Consider the following 15,732-nt stretch of genomic DNA (forward strand, 5'->3'; position numbering starts at 1 on the left):
ACATTTATCAAACCCTTGGGATTTTTTTCTCCTAGTCTGCACACCTGCCAATTACCTACCCAAATGATTCTAACTTTTAGCCTTCCTGAAAAAAAAAAAATCCACAGTGTCCGTCTAGACTTTCTACCAAAGGGCTTTTGGTTTGTTTGTTTTGCTGCAGCAATTGCCCATTTCTGAAATACAATACAAAAATATAAAAGTCTAGACTATGCTTCAGGTCCCCTTAGGAAAATATAGAGAAGTAAGTAAAACACATAAGCTGGGACTTGATTTTGGGAAGAGATGGAATCTTTTCTAGGAAGGAAAGAAACACTTTTGGACCTCTGATGCTGCAAAGATTAGTTTGCAAACAATTTTGCTTGATCCACTGTCACTTTTGGCCTCACACACACTAAGACACACAAATTCCACAAATACTCCTGCTAACCAAGAGCCTGCAAACTATGGAAAACAAAGTAAAACTTCCACTATTTTAAAAAATATTTTTGTTGACATAACACAAATTCTTTCATACAATAACTTCTGATATTAAGAGACTGAAAAAAAAAATAAAAGAAAGCCAGAAGGAATTTCTGCATCCCTCAGAAAAACATGGATGAATTGTCTTATGTTGAGTGGCTCTGGAAGTGTATGAGGACTGAATCCCCTAGCACTAGGGCTTATCTCACAAAATGTCCAGCTGTTATTTACTCACAGTTTTATTTCATCTTAAAGCCAAGATGTAGAAAAATAAGATAGAATATCAAGGCCTTAGGGTAGGATGAAACCTTAATGTCTGAGATAAGAGAATCCGTCTCAGAAAAACAAAACCTCCAAACATCAATATCATTTGGTCTGGGGCTCCTGCAAGGTTTGGTGGGGGGTGTAGGAGAAATCCACACCAAAGCTTTGAAACTGATTCATTTCAAGTTTTTGCAGCACCTCTCATCAATTTCATGAGACAGTGAAACATCACTGTTTTATAAAAAATCCCCTTAGAACAATCCACTGTGATCCTCAATCTTCCTCAAAAATAATAAACAAGCTTTTTGTGTTGATGCAGCTTTGTGGAAACAAACACAATTAGACCTCATTCTAAAATGAGCAGCATACTAATTGGAAGTGATGAATCAATTATTCCCCAGGAATTCAAGGCTATCAGCAGTCTGAGATCAGACATGGTAGTCTATACAGTTTTCACAAAATCCTGGTAAAAATAAACACAGAAAAGCCACATTGAGCTTCTACTGTACACTGAAACAGATTCCTCCCCTTCCCCACCTCATTTCTTTATGTTAAGCTGGTTTTACTTCACAATTTGAAGTGTTCTTATTCCTCCCTCACTGGAATTTTATTAATTCTTGTGAGCTGGATTAAAAGCATGCACAGAATAGCCCTTCACAGGTTAGAGTCAACATGGAGCCTTTCTGGGGGAGCCATAGGCGTGAAAGCTTGTCAGCTCTTGGGCTGTAAATCCCAGACCACTGAAGCGACACACGGTGCTCCCAAAGCCATCTGTGGTGTGTGCTCTCAGTGCTGAATCCCTCAGCAGCAGAGCAATGCCACAGCTGAGCAGGAGCAGTGTCCCCTCTGTCCTGGAGCCTGGCAGCAGAGCAATCCCACAGCTCCAGCAGGGCTGCCCTCTGTCCTGCTCTGTGGTTTTCCCTGCCTGCTGATTCTCCATGATGTTCTGTACAGCATCACTGACACTGCTTCATTCCCAATCCAGGAATGCCTAGCCAGACCTCTGCTACCCACAGAACAATCCACTGCTTCTTGCAGGAACACAAGTGCCAGCTCTGCAATCCTCACAGCAGCACGAGCCAGCTTGGAATTTCTAGAATTAATTCCTTTTCCCACATCTTGTCATGCAATTCAATAGCACAGATTTTCCTTACAGACTTGGTGATGAATCTCACCCTCAACCAGAAAGGAACATTTTATAAACCAACCTAGGCCTGGGTTTGGGCTGTTTTTCCTTTTCAGTGTTGTCACTAGATGAGGTTTGAACAGGCAACAATAAATGATTTGTTGAAGTGTGATTTAATTAGAACAGCACAGATGTTTTCATTCATTTGTCCTATTTTCCAGTAAAGCGTGTTTCTCCTCTTCCATTGCAGATTAAAATACTTCATGGCTCTAATATGACCTGCACCTCCCTGTACCTGATGTTTCTCACCAATTCCCCTTTTAAACAGCCAAAAACAAGACAGCTTTGCTGTCAGAAATTGCTTCATGAGGGCCAGAAATTGTTCTTTCTCAATTGCACACTTCACACTCCCTGGAATACAGGTGCAGCTTTCTTAACAACTGATTATCCCCATCAGCTTTGCAATTCTGTGCCCATAAAGTATTAAACACAGGCCTGACCCAGCTTGCCAAACACAAAAGCAATACATTTCCAAACTCAGAAGAATTGTATCTGGTGCTTCTATCAGCTGTCACACTGCCAAGCAACAACATCAGAGCACCTTGTATTTTTCCACTTTATTAAAGACAAGTGAGAGGCAGCTTCTTCTTGCAACCACAGATAACTATGATCTTCATTATTTCAATGAAAACCTATTAGAGAGTCCTTTTTCTTCATGGGGATGAAAAATGATATAAAGAGTTAGCCAGTACAATTAAAACTCTGAATCTTACTCCCCAAGAGCTCCTGTGCTCCTCTCTGAGGTTACAGAGCTGGATCCACCACATGTTTGTGGGCTGTTATGTTCAGGTCTCATCTCTGTGCACTCACTCACCAACCAAGGCAGGAAAGAGAGTTTCAGTTTGGATTGGTTGGTTTGGGTTTTTTCCTGGTTGTGTTAGGGATTTTTTTTTGTGTGGTTTGTTTTTTTTAGTTTTTGGGGTTTTTTTCTCTTGATGATACAAAGCCCCTCAGGTTTTGAGGCTCTCAAGGTTTTGATAGGGGGGTTGAGTCAAACTTTGCTCTTTTTTTTAGGTGTTAATCAGTAGCTATGGCGGGATGGTTATGATTAGGCAATTGCATTGTGAGCATATGTTTGGCTAATCTGCTGTTTTAAGAAAAAGAGAAGACAATCCCCAAATGAATGGGCTGTCTGGATGAGAGGCACCAGGATTGAAGTCAGTACTGAGCAGTACCTGGGGAAAGGTGATTCTGGCAGTAGGAGATCATGACAACTCATTGACCACCTACTCAAAATGTGCCCCAGACTCAAATGGAGGGAAGAACTGTGCCTGCAGACTAATTAGCAGGAGAAGCAAGAGATGGAACTAGAAAATTGGGGTGTAATCTGAGTCATCTGTAACCAAGCAATGTTGATGCCTTTGTTTATTAAATTGTATAAAGAGTGTGAAGTTTGGATGATTGGTGAATTAACCTTCCATAGGTCATCACCCAGCTCCCTACTCTGCACAAACGAGAGCAAAAAACAGGAATACCTGGCCTCAGCATGTGACTTGGCTCTGGCATCAGGTAATGAACTCATGTTGATGCCAAGTTTGAACCATCTTCTTCATCTAGCCAATTCCAGCTCTGGGACAGCCTGCAATCCTGTCAACTTCTGGCCACAGCGGCCACCCCCAGCCAGGGCAGTCCTAGCTCCGTCATAACAGCAGCAGCTCCAGCCCCGCGGCCCACAAGGACATTTCTAGTGGAACGCCGGAAGGATTTGGCCCGCAGCCGCCAGAAACGCTCATTTTCTCTCTCAGTTTTTGCGCAGGGATTACCCAAAACCGGGGAAGCCCCGGACAGAAGCGCTCCGCCCCGGCCAACCCACAGCGGGCCGAGCCCCGGGACCGCCCCTGACCTTCCCAACATGGCGGCAGCGCCCGCCCTCAGCAGAACTGTCGCGATAGCGCCGCGCTGCGCCGCGCTTTACGGCAAGGCCGCCCGGCGGGGAGGGAGGCAGTGGCGGGGCCGGTCCCGCCATGGACCGCAGGAAGAAACCACTGGACGTGGCCGCGTCTTCGGTGAGTGACTGAGCGGGGAGAGGTAAAACGAACCCCTCCGCCTGCCCAGGAGGCTTGTAGGGCTGTGAGGTGTGCTCAGCCGCGGGGCTGCCGCGGGCGGGGTGGGCCTGGCCGCGCAGGCCGTGAGGCTCCACCGGGGATCCGCTGGTGCCGCCGCTTGCGGAGAAAGGGCCGATGCTCTGTGTGCTCCCTTAACCCCACTGCCATGGGCAGTCACTGCGGCACATGCTGGGTTAAAGGGCTGTGTAAGGCCGTGTGCCGCATGTTCGGTCTGTGACTGTGTCGGGACTGGGAGTTTGTCCTCTCACCTTCCTGAGCAGGCACACGCCCTGCGCTCCAAACCCGAGTCTGCCCGGCCTGGGTTTGCTCCTGATGCAATTAAGTTAAATTAGCCCATAACAGGGAAAAGAGTTTTTCGTAAGGAGCAGGATGTCTGTGCTGTGGCAGATTAACTTCCCACCCTTAGGGATGGTGAGGTGCTGCCCCTCGCTGCTCTCCAGGACACTCATGAGAGCTGCCAAACACTGCAGATGAAGAGCTATGTAAATAGTTAATGTATGCTAATAGTTAACTGTGAAATATTTTACATTGAATTTTTGGATGATCACCTCTAAGCAGAAGGGAGAACGAGTGATTTTTAAGACACTGCACTTCGTTGTCCCAGCAACTTGAAAAGCAAATGCTTGGGACAAATATTAATACTAAAGTTTTGCACTTTTCTGGTTTAATGTGCAGTTCTGAATTTTGCCATCTGTAGGACTAGCAGGAAAACTAGCATAAGATCCTCTTCCAAACTAGATTTTTAATCCCAAGATAACACCTCTGCTGATGATGTTGCTTAATAAAAGCTGAGATGGACCTTGGTCACAGATGGCAATGCTACTCACATATTTATTTAAAAAGAAGGAGAAAAAAAATCCAAAACTATTAAACAGTGCATCAAGCAGTAGGGAAAATATGTGTTTTACTATAGCAAACTTTTATCAGTTATTTTCTGAGACAGGATTTTATTTATTATCTAATGGTTAAAAGTTCCCTCTTCATATTCAGTAATGTTTTTCATTGCTCCTTCTCTATTTGTTTGCCATTAGGAGGCAGGTAAAATCTAGGCAGAGCTATGCCTCTCTTATCCTCATTATGTAGCAAAGGATCAAGGATATCTTTGGGGATTGTTTTAATCCCTAATCATAATTTGCATTCTGTGTTTTTTTATTTTGTTTGCTGTAAGAGGTGATCTTGGTGATCAGATCAGTGCTTCCAAGTTCCACATAAAAATGCAATCACATGCTCCTATAAGTGTAACTAACAGGTTGTTTTCCTGGAGTTGCAGTTATTTATTGCAGTAGCTGATGCCTGTGACCTGTTATTTATGTGTTGTTTTGCTGCTGGTGTAGCTGGTAGATCTCAAAGCCGAACTCTTCCGAAAGCAAGAGGAGTTCAAGAAAGAAAAGCTGTTGAAAGATGCTGGTGTCTTTGCAAAGCCCAGAACCTCTAATAAGGTAAAAATAATCTTCCATTGTTGTTTTTGTCATTCTATCTCCTGGAAGTAAGGAAGTTATTATTCTAATATAAATAATAGTAAATACTCAGAACTGTGCTTCTAGTCAAATATAAAATGATGAGAACGTTATTTAAAGTTCATTTCTGGGTGAAATTCCTTTGCACAGCAGAAAGCTTAGTCTTGTGCCCATCTAAATCCCCACTTAATCTTCATTCCCCAAGGATCCACACCCTTTAATTATAGGAAAAGATGTTTCTTTTTTTATTGGAGGATTTTGTATGATGCTGCAGGATGGAGGATGAGAGATTCTTCTAGACTCACTGAATTTCCTTGATAATTCCTCTGCTATCTGTTTGTGGTGCACAATAATGAACACAATGTACACAATTATCTCTCTTGTTTTGCTCTATACTGCACTTTGGGTTTTGTTCATTCTGTAGCTTTCTAGAAGCAGGATGTGCTGTGCCTGCCATATTTGAAGCACGTGCAGCTTTTACAGTGTTATGCTGCAAACAGGCCACCTGATTGTATTTTTTATCTAAAATGGAGGCAATAGAGAATAGAAACATTTTTTAGCTTTGTTAGTACGTATTTAATCAGCAAGATTGCATGATTGAGTTTTTTAACCTTAACATCCTTGCCAGAATAGATTTTGTCTGATTTCTGAGTACCTTTAGGATTTTTAAGGCCTTCTCAGCCTGCCCTTAACTATGATACCATCCTGCAGCCTGTACAGCACAGGAATGGTCTCAAATCAAACGTGTAAGATGTTATTTACAAAGCCTTCCATGATTCATGTGCATCATTTGCATTATAGAGTTGAAATTTTTTTTTTAATTGTTACAATTTCAATATTTTCATCTATTTATTTGTTGTTACAAAATTGTCCTCCACAGAAACCAAGTATCTGGACCAAGCAGAACACGGGAGTTGTAAATCGAGCTGCGAAAGATGTTGAGCAGAAAGCAGAAGAGCAGGATATATTGGATAAATCAAGGTAGCTCTTAGGCTCTGTAAGAAAGGAATGCTTTGCAGAATTTGTTCTTTGGTATTTAGAAAAAGCACAGAAAGAAGTCTTTTGGACCAGCAGTTCTCATTAGACCAGCCAGTAATTCCAATATCATCCATAATTTTTACCAGTAGCATACAGACTGCATCCCAGCAGTCTCATGCTCCCATGACCTCACATTATCACAGCTGTCTAAATGTGTCAGGTTACTGATTTTTTTTAAAAGTCATGTTTAGAATTACCAGCCAGTGCAGTGACTTGTTAGAATTCTGTAGCAAAGTCTTTCTTGGGCTTGACAGAAAATGGCTCACATTTTCAAGAATTACCTCATTTTCTAAATGGGTTGGTTGTACAAAAAGATATATGTGGAAAATGCCATTTATAAATCATTTGCTGTGCTTCTGTAAGCAGTTCCTTGCTCTTTGAAATTCCAGAAATTAGCTAAGGTTTTCTCTTCAGTTTCTAAGATTAGGTGTAACTTTGTGTTATCTCTTTTTTTTTCCTGTAAAACTGTCTTTCAGTATCTGCAAATAGTGGTTTTGTTTCTAGTATTTATCTGACAGACCACAGTATTTAGATAAAGGTGGAATTCTTGTAACATCATGTTTCTGCCTACTTGACAAATTACGTTTGAGATTAAATTTGTAACTTCACTAAAATTATTTTTAGTATAAATTCTGGAACTGGAAAATATTGTATCTTTAGAAATGCTAGTGAAGTTCAAAACAAAAGCCAGGCATAAGTCAGCTTCTTATAAACACCTCAGGCAGTCCCAGGATTTTCCTGTTCCATTTATCTAAGGCTAAATAGGTCACTTTAAAATGTGCTTGGAATTGGTGGGATTGCAAGGTTCATTTTTTTTTCTTTTTCAGGAAGAAGCTTGAAGAGAAAGCAAAGCTGTATGAGAAAATGACAAAAGGAGACTTCCCAGGTGAACAATACTATTGCAAAATAAGCATTTATATATGTATAAGTTCTTGGAATTATTTTTCAAACTGATTGACATGGTTTATTCCACTTTGAAAAGGAAAAAATATACATTTACTGGAGAAAATAAAATTACTTTTGAAGGGCAGCCTGACCAGGTAAAGTGCTAGGGGCTTGTTTCACTCGTTCATTAAGTGAGTGAAGTATATTCTGGTTTTTCAATACAGTATCTTCGAAAAACAAAAAAAATTGTTCTCCATTGTGCAGTCTTTGGATTGCATTGCTGATGCTCTGTCCTGCATTCTAATTGTTGGGCCTTTATGAGGAGAAGAGGATCAGGAGAGGAGTGTGGCTGGTCCATATCTGAATGCCAGTCATGCAGCTAATAGGGATAGGGAATGCTAATCTGTTCCTTTCTTCTCTCACACATTCAGTCCCTTTCAAAAAGTAATTATTAAAATAGAATACAAATCTCCTCGCAATTAATCTGTTTTCTTTACCAGTGTCCATCTTCATCCACATGATCCCACCACTTTCCTCTACTTTCCTAAAAAGTACCCTCATGAATGCTTGGCTCCTGCCAACATACCAAATGTTAAGCATCAAAAAAATATTTGAGCCTTGACAAATCCTTTGCTTATGAAACAGTTAACAAGCAGAGAATGTTTTACTGCAGAGAATGCAGCCTTTTCTGTACTGCACACAATGCCCTGAAACTTCAATTCAGAAATAGGCATTATCACTGTGGAGCCACTTGATAGCTCTGGGTGTGTTTGGGCACTGAATGAGATTTAAGTACTCCCCAATACTGTGGTCAAGGGCATTGCTGGCAGCTGAAAAGTTGATTGTAGCTATTTGGTATTGATTTTGTGCTCAGTTCTGTTCTTTTCATGGCTGTTCGCTAAGAATCGATTTTCTGCCCTAGATGAAGAAACTGAAGATTTGTACCTGGTGGATTTCACTCAGAAGATCATAGATAAGCAGCATGAAGTACAGGAGCTGCAGCAGAGCGAAGCTGCTGGGAAGACTTCAGGAAGAGACACAGATGAGGAGGAAACTGAGCCTGAAGCAGACATTCCACCACCAGAGGACCCAGATGAGGAATGGTTGGTGCTACTGATTAGGCTCATCTGTCCTGGCCACTCTTAATCTTGAGAATTTCTTGAGAAAATACTTTTCTTTTTTAAAATGTGTGAAGTGTACCTTTGTTTTTCATTTTTGTTTCCTACTACACATTGACAAGGAGGTGTTAACATTCTTTCATTTCTCCTATAAAGACAGGCCTCCATGACACTTTCATTTCCACATAGGTAACACTGCAATAGAATCTACATCTAGGATCTGGAGAAATTGCAATGAAGGCAATGTGCTATAAGGGGGACAACATAATCTGCTCTGTTATTTTCTTGCATGGTTTATGCAAGTAGTTACCACAGTATTTGGTACCATTTTATGCTTTGATGTGCTGAATTGAAATGTATTTTAGCAAAACTTGAGGATTTTATGGTATTCATCTTCCTTTCTTTAATTGTAAGTGACTTAAATATGAGCAGTCATTTAAGTGTACAGCCTTCTCTTAAAGGAGAGAAACTCTGGTGTGAATAAGAACACTGTTTTCAGCATTTCTTCCACTTTGCTGCAGGACAGCAAATAGTCTCTGACAGCTTTCTGTGTCATTCCAAGTTACCACTATTTTTTCATCTGAGACATTAGTAATAATTATGAAACGAGTCCTGACTAAACATTTTCGTTGCCCATTTGTTTAAAATGCTTGCGGAACAAGAGATTTTACTTCTGGTAATCAGTTTAAACCAGCAGTAACCAATACAAAACAGCACTCCCATTTTTCAAATACTAGTGTAGATATCCTTAGAAACTATGTAAAGGACTTACTAAAAGCACAGATCTTTAAAAGTTTGGTGAGCTAGATTGCCAGTCATACTTTTTCAGATGTAATATTCTTTAGAATGGGATAATTGAGGCAACTTGATGCTAAAGAGCTTTCCACATTACAGGACAGTAAGTGTAGCTCTTAACAGCTTTTTCAACAACTGTAAATCAGATGTTCAGTACTATAAAGAGTTGAATAAGAAGCACAATAGCTTCAGAGGAACATTTTGCTTGTGTTTTAGTCAGCCTTTGTTATGCCAGTTGAATGCACACTATCAGTCTGTTCTGAATGGCCTTTAGACCAGTAATTGAAATGTATTGTAGCAATTTCATATCCACAAGAAGTCAATGCTGCATCATTATCTTCACCATGGGAAGCAAAGAGTAGGCTGAGTTCTATTTTGTTCTGAAAACTACGTGACATGGTTACTTTTGAACATTTTGTACACCATTTTAGTGCCCAAGTGAACAGGGGTCTCAAAGGGAGATTGAATAAATGTCTGGTAGAACTGTCCTATGCCCCATTCAGAACTGTCCTCTTAAGCTGGGAGCGTGTTAAGTGAAAAGCAGGAGCAACTGTCACACATGCACTGGGAGGTGACAGCAGATGTTCTTTGGAAATCTCTTTTGGAGTACTCCTTGGAAAGGGTTACTGCTTCTGTCTTCTGGGTAAGATTTCTGTTAATCTGCAAATACAAGTTTTGCATCGCTTTTCTTTTTCTTTTATTACAGGGTTGATTATGTTGATTTCTTGGGCCGATCTAGACGCTGTATGAAGAAGGATTTACCAAGTCTACTTAAAATGGATCAGGAGCTTCAAGGGAAAAGGTGTGGTTTCTCTAATGGAGCTGCATGTTCCTCTCAGTATCTAATATGTTTTTTTAATGAGAAGGAAGAGAGGCTGTGCTTTGTCACCCCATTCTCAATCCAGAATTAATGTTACTGCTTTTTCTAGATTTGCATAATTTGTAGAGAAAGGTTTTAAGCAAACTCAGATATTTGTTGCATCTTTTAAAAACTGGGGTCTTTGTATTTCATTATACCTTCCATAAAATGCCGGGAAAGTGATTCCAGTTCTGTTTAACATGGAAATTGATGATAGTCTTTTAGCAATTCCAAATTCTTCATGATGTTCAAAGTGAATTTGTTAGACCTCCATTTGTTTGGTTTTGTCCTTCTGTTAAACAGCTGTTTAACATCTCTTTTGTTAAAATTACTTCCTTGTTAATATTTGGGTATCGATATTTGAATATTAATATTTTGAGTCAATCTTTTGGGTAAAGCATTGTTTTGTTACTTCAAATACCTTTTCTTTTCTTACATTAAATCTGAAATGGTCCTGTATGCGATTGCTAGAATTCCCACAGATGCCAATAACTGATTATTTCTTCTCCCATTTTGTGATTTGATAATTATTTCGTAAATCTTCTGAGAGAGAATATTATTTTGTCTTTTAATAACATGTTCTACCAGTACCTTGTTTTAGAGGCAGCTTTGTATTTCTATCTTGACCATGTACCATAGTCATCAGCATTGTATCACTAAGTAGTGTCCACAGTGATCTGTGTTTTGTGGAAACCGCAATAGTGGATCAGACTAAATCATGCTTGCACTGTTTGGTACTGACAAACTGGTAAATTCTGCTCTGTGATCCTTAATTTGTTTTAATTAGACAAGAACCTGATGGGAATACTCTGTTATCTGAAGACATGAGAAGAGAACTTCAGAGGCAGCAGTGGGAAAAGGAAGAGGAAGAAGCCCTCAGAAAACCCATGGGACCCATACATTATGAGGACATTCGAGAAAATGGTACAGTGCCATACTTTATATCACTTACCTTTGTATCACCAATCAGTTGTAGAGGGAGCAAGGGAAAGTTCCTTCCCGTGCCTGTCTGGCAAAGTGTAGGTGTGTGCTAAGCCACATGTGTAATAACTGTTGAAAGTTACCAGTACATAAGTCTAGATTTATTTTTTCTTCAAATTGTATTTTTCTCAAATGTTTCTCTACCGCCTCTTGTGTTCTCCTTCAAGAAGCTTCACTTTATGTATTATCTAAAGCAAGCCTTTTTTAGCCATCTAAAACCAATCCAGTGTTGGGAATAATTCCACACCTGAAAACAGGGTGCCTGGAGGCTCTAGTTACTGCCAACTATAAACTGAATTTAACTGAAGCCTATTGTTTTTCTCCTTCTCAGAGGCCAGGCAGCTTGGTGTTGGTTACTTTGCCTTTTCTCGGGACCAAGAACTCAGGCATAAACAACGGGCAACCCTGGATATGCTGAGGGAGCAGGTATGAGAGTGAAGAGCAGACTGGGCTGCCAGGGGAGAGTGGTTTCAGAGGTTACTGTCTTTGATTTGTTGTGTAAGTGCTACTTTAGGTCATGCCTGCAACTGACTCCAAAGAAGCCAGAGAAATTTGGCTTCTTTTTTCCTGTTGAAAGCCGGTACTTGATTAGGATTGCTTTTCATTGTTTTGTGAAGGAAGATATGTACTTGTTTATAATAACAAAGGAAGAATAATTCATGTTTTCTTTTGCTGTTAAGACACTTGATCAGAGAAATAAACGTGAACAGCTGAAGGAGAAGAGGAAAGCAGCTCTAGATGCAAGGCTGTCCAAACTTCGAGCACGGAAGATTAAAAAGTTAAGGGAAGCTGGATTAGAGGAAGAGGCAGAAAAACTGGAGAATGGAGGTATGATCTGTTGCCTTTTTAACTTAAATACTTGCTATTTCACCTTGTTCTTGATCTGTGGACAGACAGATTCTAACTTATATTTGTTTAGACATTCAATATATTGGTATTGTATATTCTATATATACAATTAACATGACTGTTAGGATGAGAGCTGATGTAATTGTGTGTAGATATAAAATCATGCCAGAAATAGCTTAATAATGCAGGTAGAAATACAGTATGTAGATTGTAGCCTTTTTCTGATTCACACCTGACAGCAGGAATTACATGGGTTAATTATGCACGTTGAGGCTAGAGCTGCTGACATTGTACTTGCTTTTTCTTCTATGAAGATGAGGTAGAATAAGTAGTAACAAGGCATTTTGATATCATTCAATATACACTGTGACAGTTTGAGTGCAGTGTGTGAATTGGAGATACAGCTGACTCTAGGATTTAGGATAATGAATTTGAATTCTAATCCTCTGTCTGTGCTGTCTCTCTTAAAACACTGATAGTCAACTTGTACTGTCTGTCTCCCACTGGAAAATGTAGCTGATATTTTACTGTGTCAGAATTCCATGCAAGTGATTAACTGTGAAGTGTTCTGAAAATGAAGAACAGCATCTCGCCACTGCTCGCTGTTATGGGTATTCAGAAGAATAAGAATGCAAATTGTTTTCTCCAGTAAATAAATAGAGATACTGTTCTTATTGGGGATATATGGAAATAAATGTTCTTATTTTTACCTGTGAGAGTCATATAGATTTTATTCTGTAACTGACAATCTCTACTATCTCATCCTGTAACACAGAGGTGAAAGGTGCTGCTGAGGAACCAGAACCTCCAAGAGTTACTGCAGCAAGTAGGAAGGTAGAGGTCATTATCCAGGAGAGGAGAGATACAAAGCCTGGAGTGCCTTATGTCCGGGAGTGGGATAAAGGCAAAGGTAAGGAAATGTAGATTCAGGAACATTGTTGGGAAAGAGTTTGTACACTACCACTTTCATTTCTGTTTTGTGACCAAAGTATGGTAAGACTGAGAAGCACTGAAACCCTTTCTGCCATGGTAGTGATGACTCTCCAGTGTCCAGGGCAGTGACTGACAAGGATGCCTTAGTGCCAGTAGCTGCTGTAATGTCTCCAAAAGTTTTCTTCTATATGAGTTACTGCATTTCTGGATGATCTTGGCAGGTTGACACAATGACAAATTCTGTAGTTCATAAGATGTACAGTGTGATCTTTTCTTGATATATTCCTGTGGTTTCTGCTACCTGATAGGTTGTATCACACAAACAGGTACAGCACGATACTAAAACATGATGCAAGCAGAGACCACTTCAGTGCCTGTGTCCCATATTGAAGCATCATCCTTGTCACAAAGTGATGGCTGTCTTGTAGGTCCTTCCCAAACCTATTAACTCAGTTTGCACTATTAATCTAAGCTCATGCACATTCTTCTAATCTGATGCAGGGCTTCTAAGTAAAAGCAAACAAGGAATAGACAAAGCACATAAATGCTCACCTTCTTTAGTTAACCATAACAGCAGTATGCCTCTTCTACGCAATACTGGTATTTCCAGATTCTTCTTAGTTTTCAATCTTTATGTTCCATTAATGAACATCACTGTGAAGGGAAACTTCATGATTCCATTAAACCCTCAAACTTTCACATCCTATCTCATAAATCTTTATCCTCTCTGACATTATTTTTTTCCTTCCTCTAATGAAGCCTGGTGTCTCACCAACACCCAGGCAGCACTGCAGCAAAAACTACACTCAGAAAGCAGAGGACAGCTTACTCTAAAATGCAAAGTGAACTAACTGTGGTTCACTGAAGGAATCTCCACTAGATTCTTGTATTTCCATATAGTATGAAGTGGGAAAGGAACTTCAGGTGGCTTTACACAGTTGCATCTTCTTTGTTAGCCAATTTGTTTTCCCTCCTGTCTGATTGACCTTCAGACCTCGCTAAATCTGCCATTTTCCTGTTTCTAACAGAACTGATGTTTGGACAATGGGAAAAGAAACAGGAAGAACTTAGAGATGAGCGAGACCCAGAATTTGCACCACCTTCTGATTACTTTTTGGGACAAAAGAAAGATGATTATCTCCGAAGTCGGAATTTAAACAGTTCAGAAACCTCCTCTGAAAAACTGGAAACGGAGAGAGCACAAAACCAACAGAGGCCATCGGTGCCAGGGGGCAGTGGCAGCAGCACTGGAGATGTGCCACTGTCACCACAGCCTTCCAACAGCAGTGTTCCAGTTAAGCCAGGGTCAGCAGAGCCCAGTGGCCGTGACACTCAGGGCGTGTCATCAGCAGAGGATGACAGCAGCGATGACGAGGACATGCCCCCACCAGCACAGGCGTATGGCTACGGTGCCCGAGGTGTGCCACCCCCACTGCGGGGTTACAGCTACAGCGCCCGGGCCGTGCCACCACCCATGCCAGCCTATGGCTACGGCACTGCCCAGGTGCCCTTCCCAGTGCAGGCTTATGGCTATGGAGCACCAGCAATGGTGCCACCAATGCATGGGTACGGCTATGGCACTCCTGAGATGCCCTATGCAATGCAGGCCTATGGCTACGGCACCCAGGGTGTCCCACCAGGACTGCAGACCTGTGGCTGCAGTGCCCAGGATATGCCACCAGGACTGCAGACCTGTGGCTGCAGTGCCCAGGATGTGCCACCAGGAATGCAGACCTGTGGCTGCAGTGCCCAGGATGTGCCACCAGGAATGCAGACCTGTGGATGCAGTGCCCAGGATGTGCCACCAGGAACACAAGTCTGTGACCTCAGCAGCCAAGATGTGCCACCAGGAATACACACTTGTGAATGCAGCAGCCAAGATGTGCCACCAGGAACACACACCTGTGACTGCAGCACCCAAGAGATGCCACCAGGAACAGACACCTGTGACAGCAGCACCCAGGATGTGCCACCAGGAACAGAGGACAGTGGCTGCAGCACTCAGGATATGGCACCTCCAGCGCAGACTGACAGCAGTGACACTCCAAATCAGGAACCACTTTACCAAAGTTTAGATGATATGCTCTCTTATTATAGACAAGTGACTTGAGCTGAGCAAAAAGATAAGCAAGAACCATGATCTAAAGAACTGGAATATAATTGTGTGCTTGGCAGAATATTATTTTCTCACATATGGGAAAAATAAGTTTCTGTTAGTTCATCAGAATAAATCTCCTGGACACCTAAGCTGGTTTACATCACAGCTATATTTTGCCCTGTTGTTTTTTTTTTATTCTTCCCTCTTTACTAAAATTCAACTCTTTGACACTTAGACCTGAACTTAAGGGTATATGAATTACTTGTTTTCAAGAGAAACCAACTAAACTCCTTTAGTTGGTTGCTCCCAGCTGCCTTCTGGTTTGGAGGTACTACAAGTTCAGTGACATCCATAGAAATAGTATGGAAATGGTAGGTCAGTGCTGCCAAACAGAATGATTTTGTTCCTCACTTAATCTCCTGTCTTTTAGGAAGTGCAGAATATTATCTAGTGAACAGTGGTGGTTCACATGGCCTCTGCATTCCTGAGGTCCATATATAGCTCATAATTCTGTGCAGCATTTTAGAGTGGAGACATTGCAGAAATCAATAAATAATGATGGGTAGACTGAAAATAAACAAAACACTGAAGCAGAAGCCTTGACACTTGAAATTACTGTCTTACTGGTTTAGAAGATCCTCTCATAATTCCCCAAGTGTGTTTTTCTTGCATAAGGAGTTACATATATGGCTTTATTTAATACTTTTTTCCCAAAAACTGTGATACTGGAGTCATTAAATATAA

General features: G+C 41.0%; 1 protein-coding gene across 1 annotated transcript; it reads left to right on the top strand.

Moving 5' to 3' along the window:
• Positions 1 to 3,762: 3,762 nt before the first annotated feature.
• Positions 3,763 to 15,153, top strand: CCDC174 (coiled-coil domain containing 174). Its single transcript, XM_054640144.2, has 11 exons — positions 3,763 to 3,915; positions 5,310 to 5,414; positions 6,313 to 6,413; positions 7,298 to 7,356; positions 8,278 to 8,458; positions 9,975 to 10,070; positions 10,915 to 11,051; positions 11,440 to 11,534; positions 11,789 to 11,936; positions 12,733 to 12,867; positions 13,919 to 15,153. Exons 1-11 carry the CDS (start codon positions 3,874 to 3,876, stop codon positions 14,998 to 15,000), a joined length of 2,181 nt encoding a protein of 726 aa, XP_054496119.2. The 5' UTR covers positions 3,763 to 3,873; the 3' UTR covers positions 15,001 to 15,153.
• The last annotated feature ends 579 nt before the right edge of the window (positions 15,154 to 15,732 follow it).

Source organism: Agelaius phoeniceus, chromosome 11 (genome assembly GCF_051311805.1).
Source record: "Agelaius phoeniceus isolate bAgePho1 chromosome 11, bAgePho1.hap1, whole genome shotgun sequence".
Lineage (NCBI taxonomy): Eukaryota > Metazoa > Chordata > Aves > Passeriformes > Icteridae > Agelaius > Agelaius phoeniceus.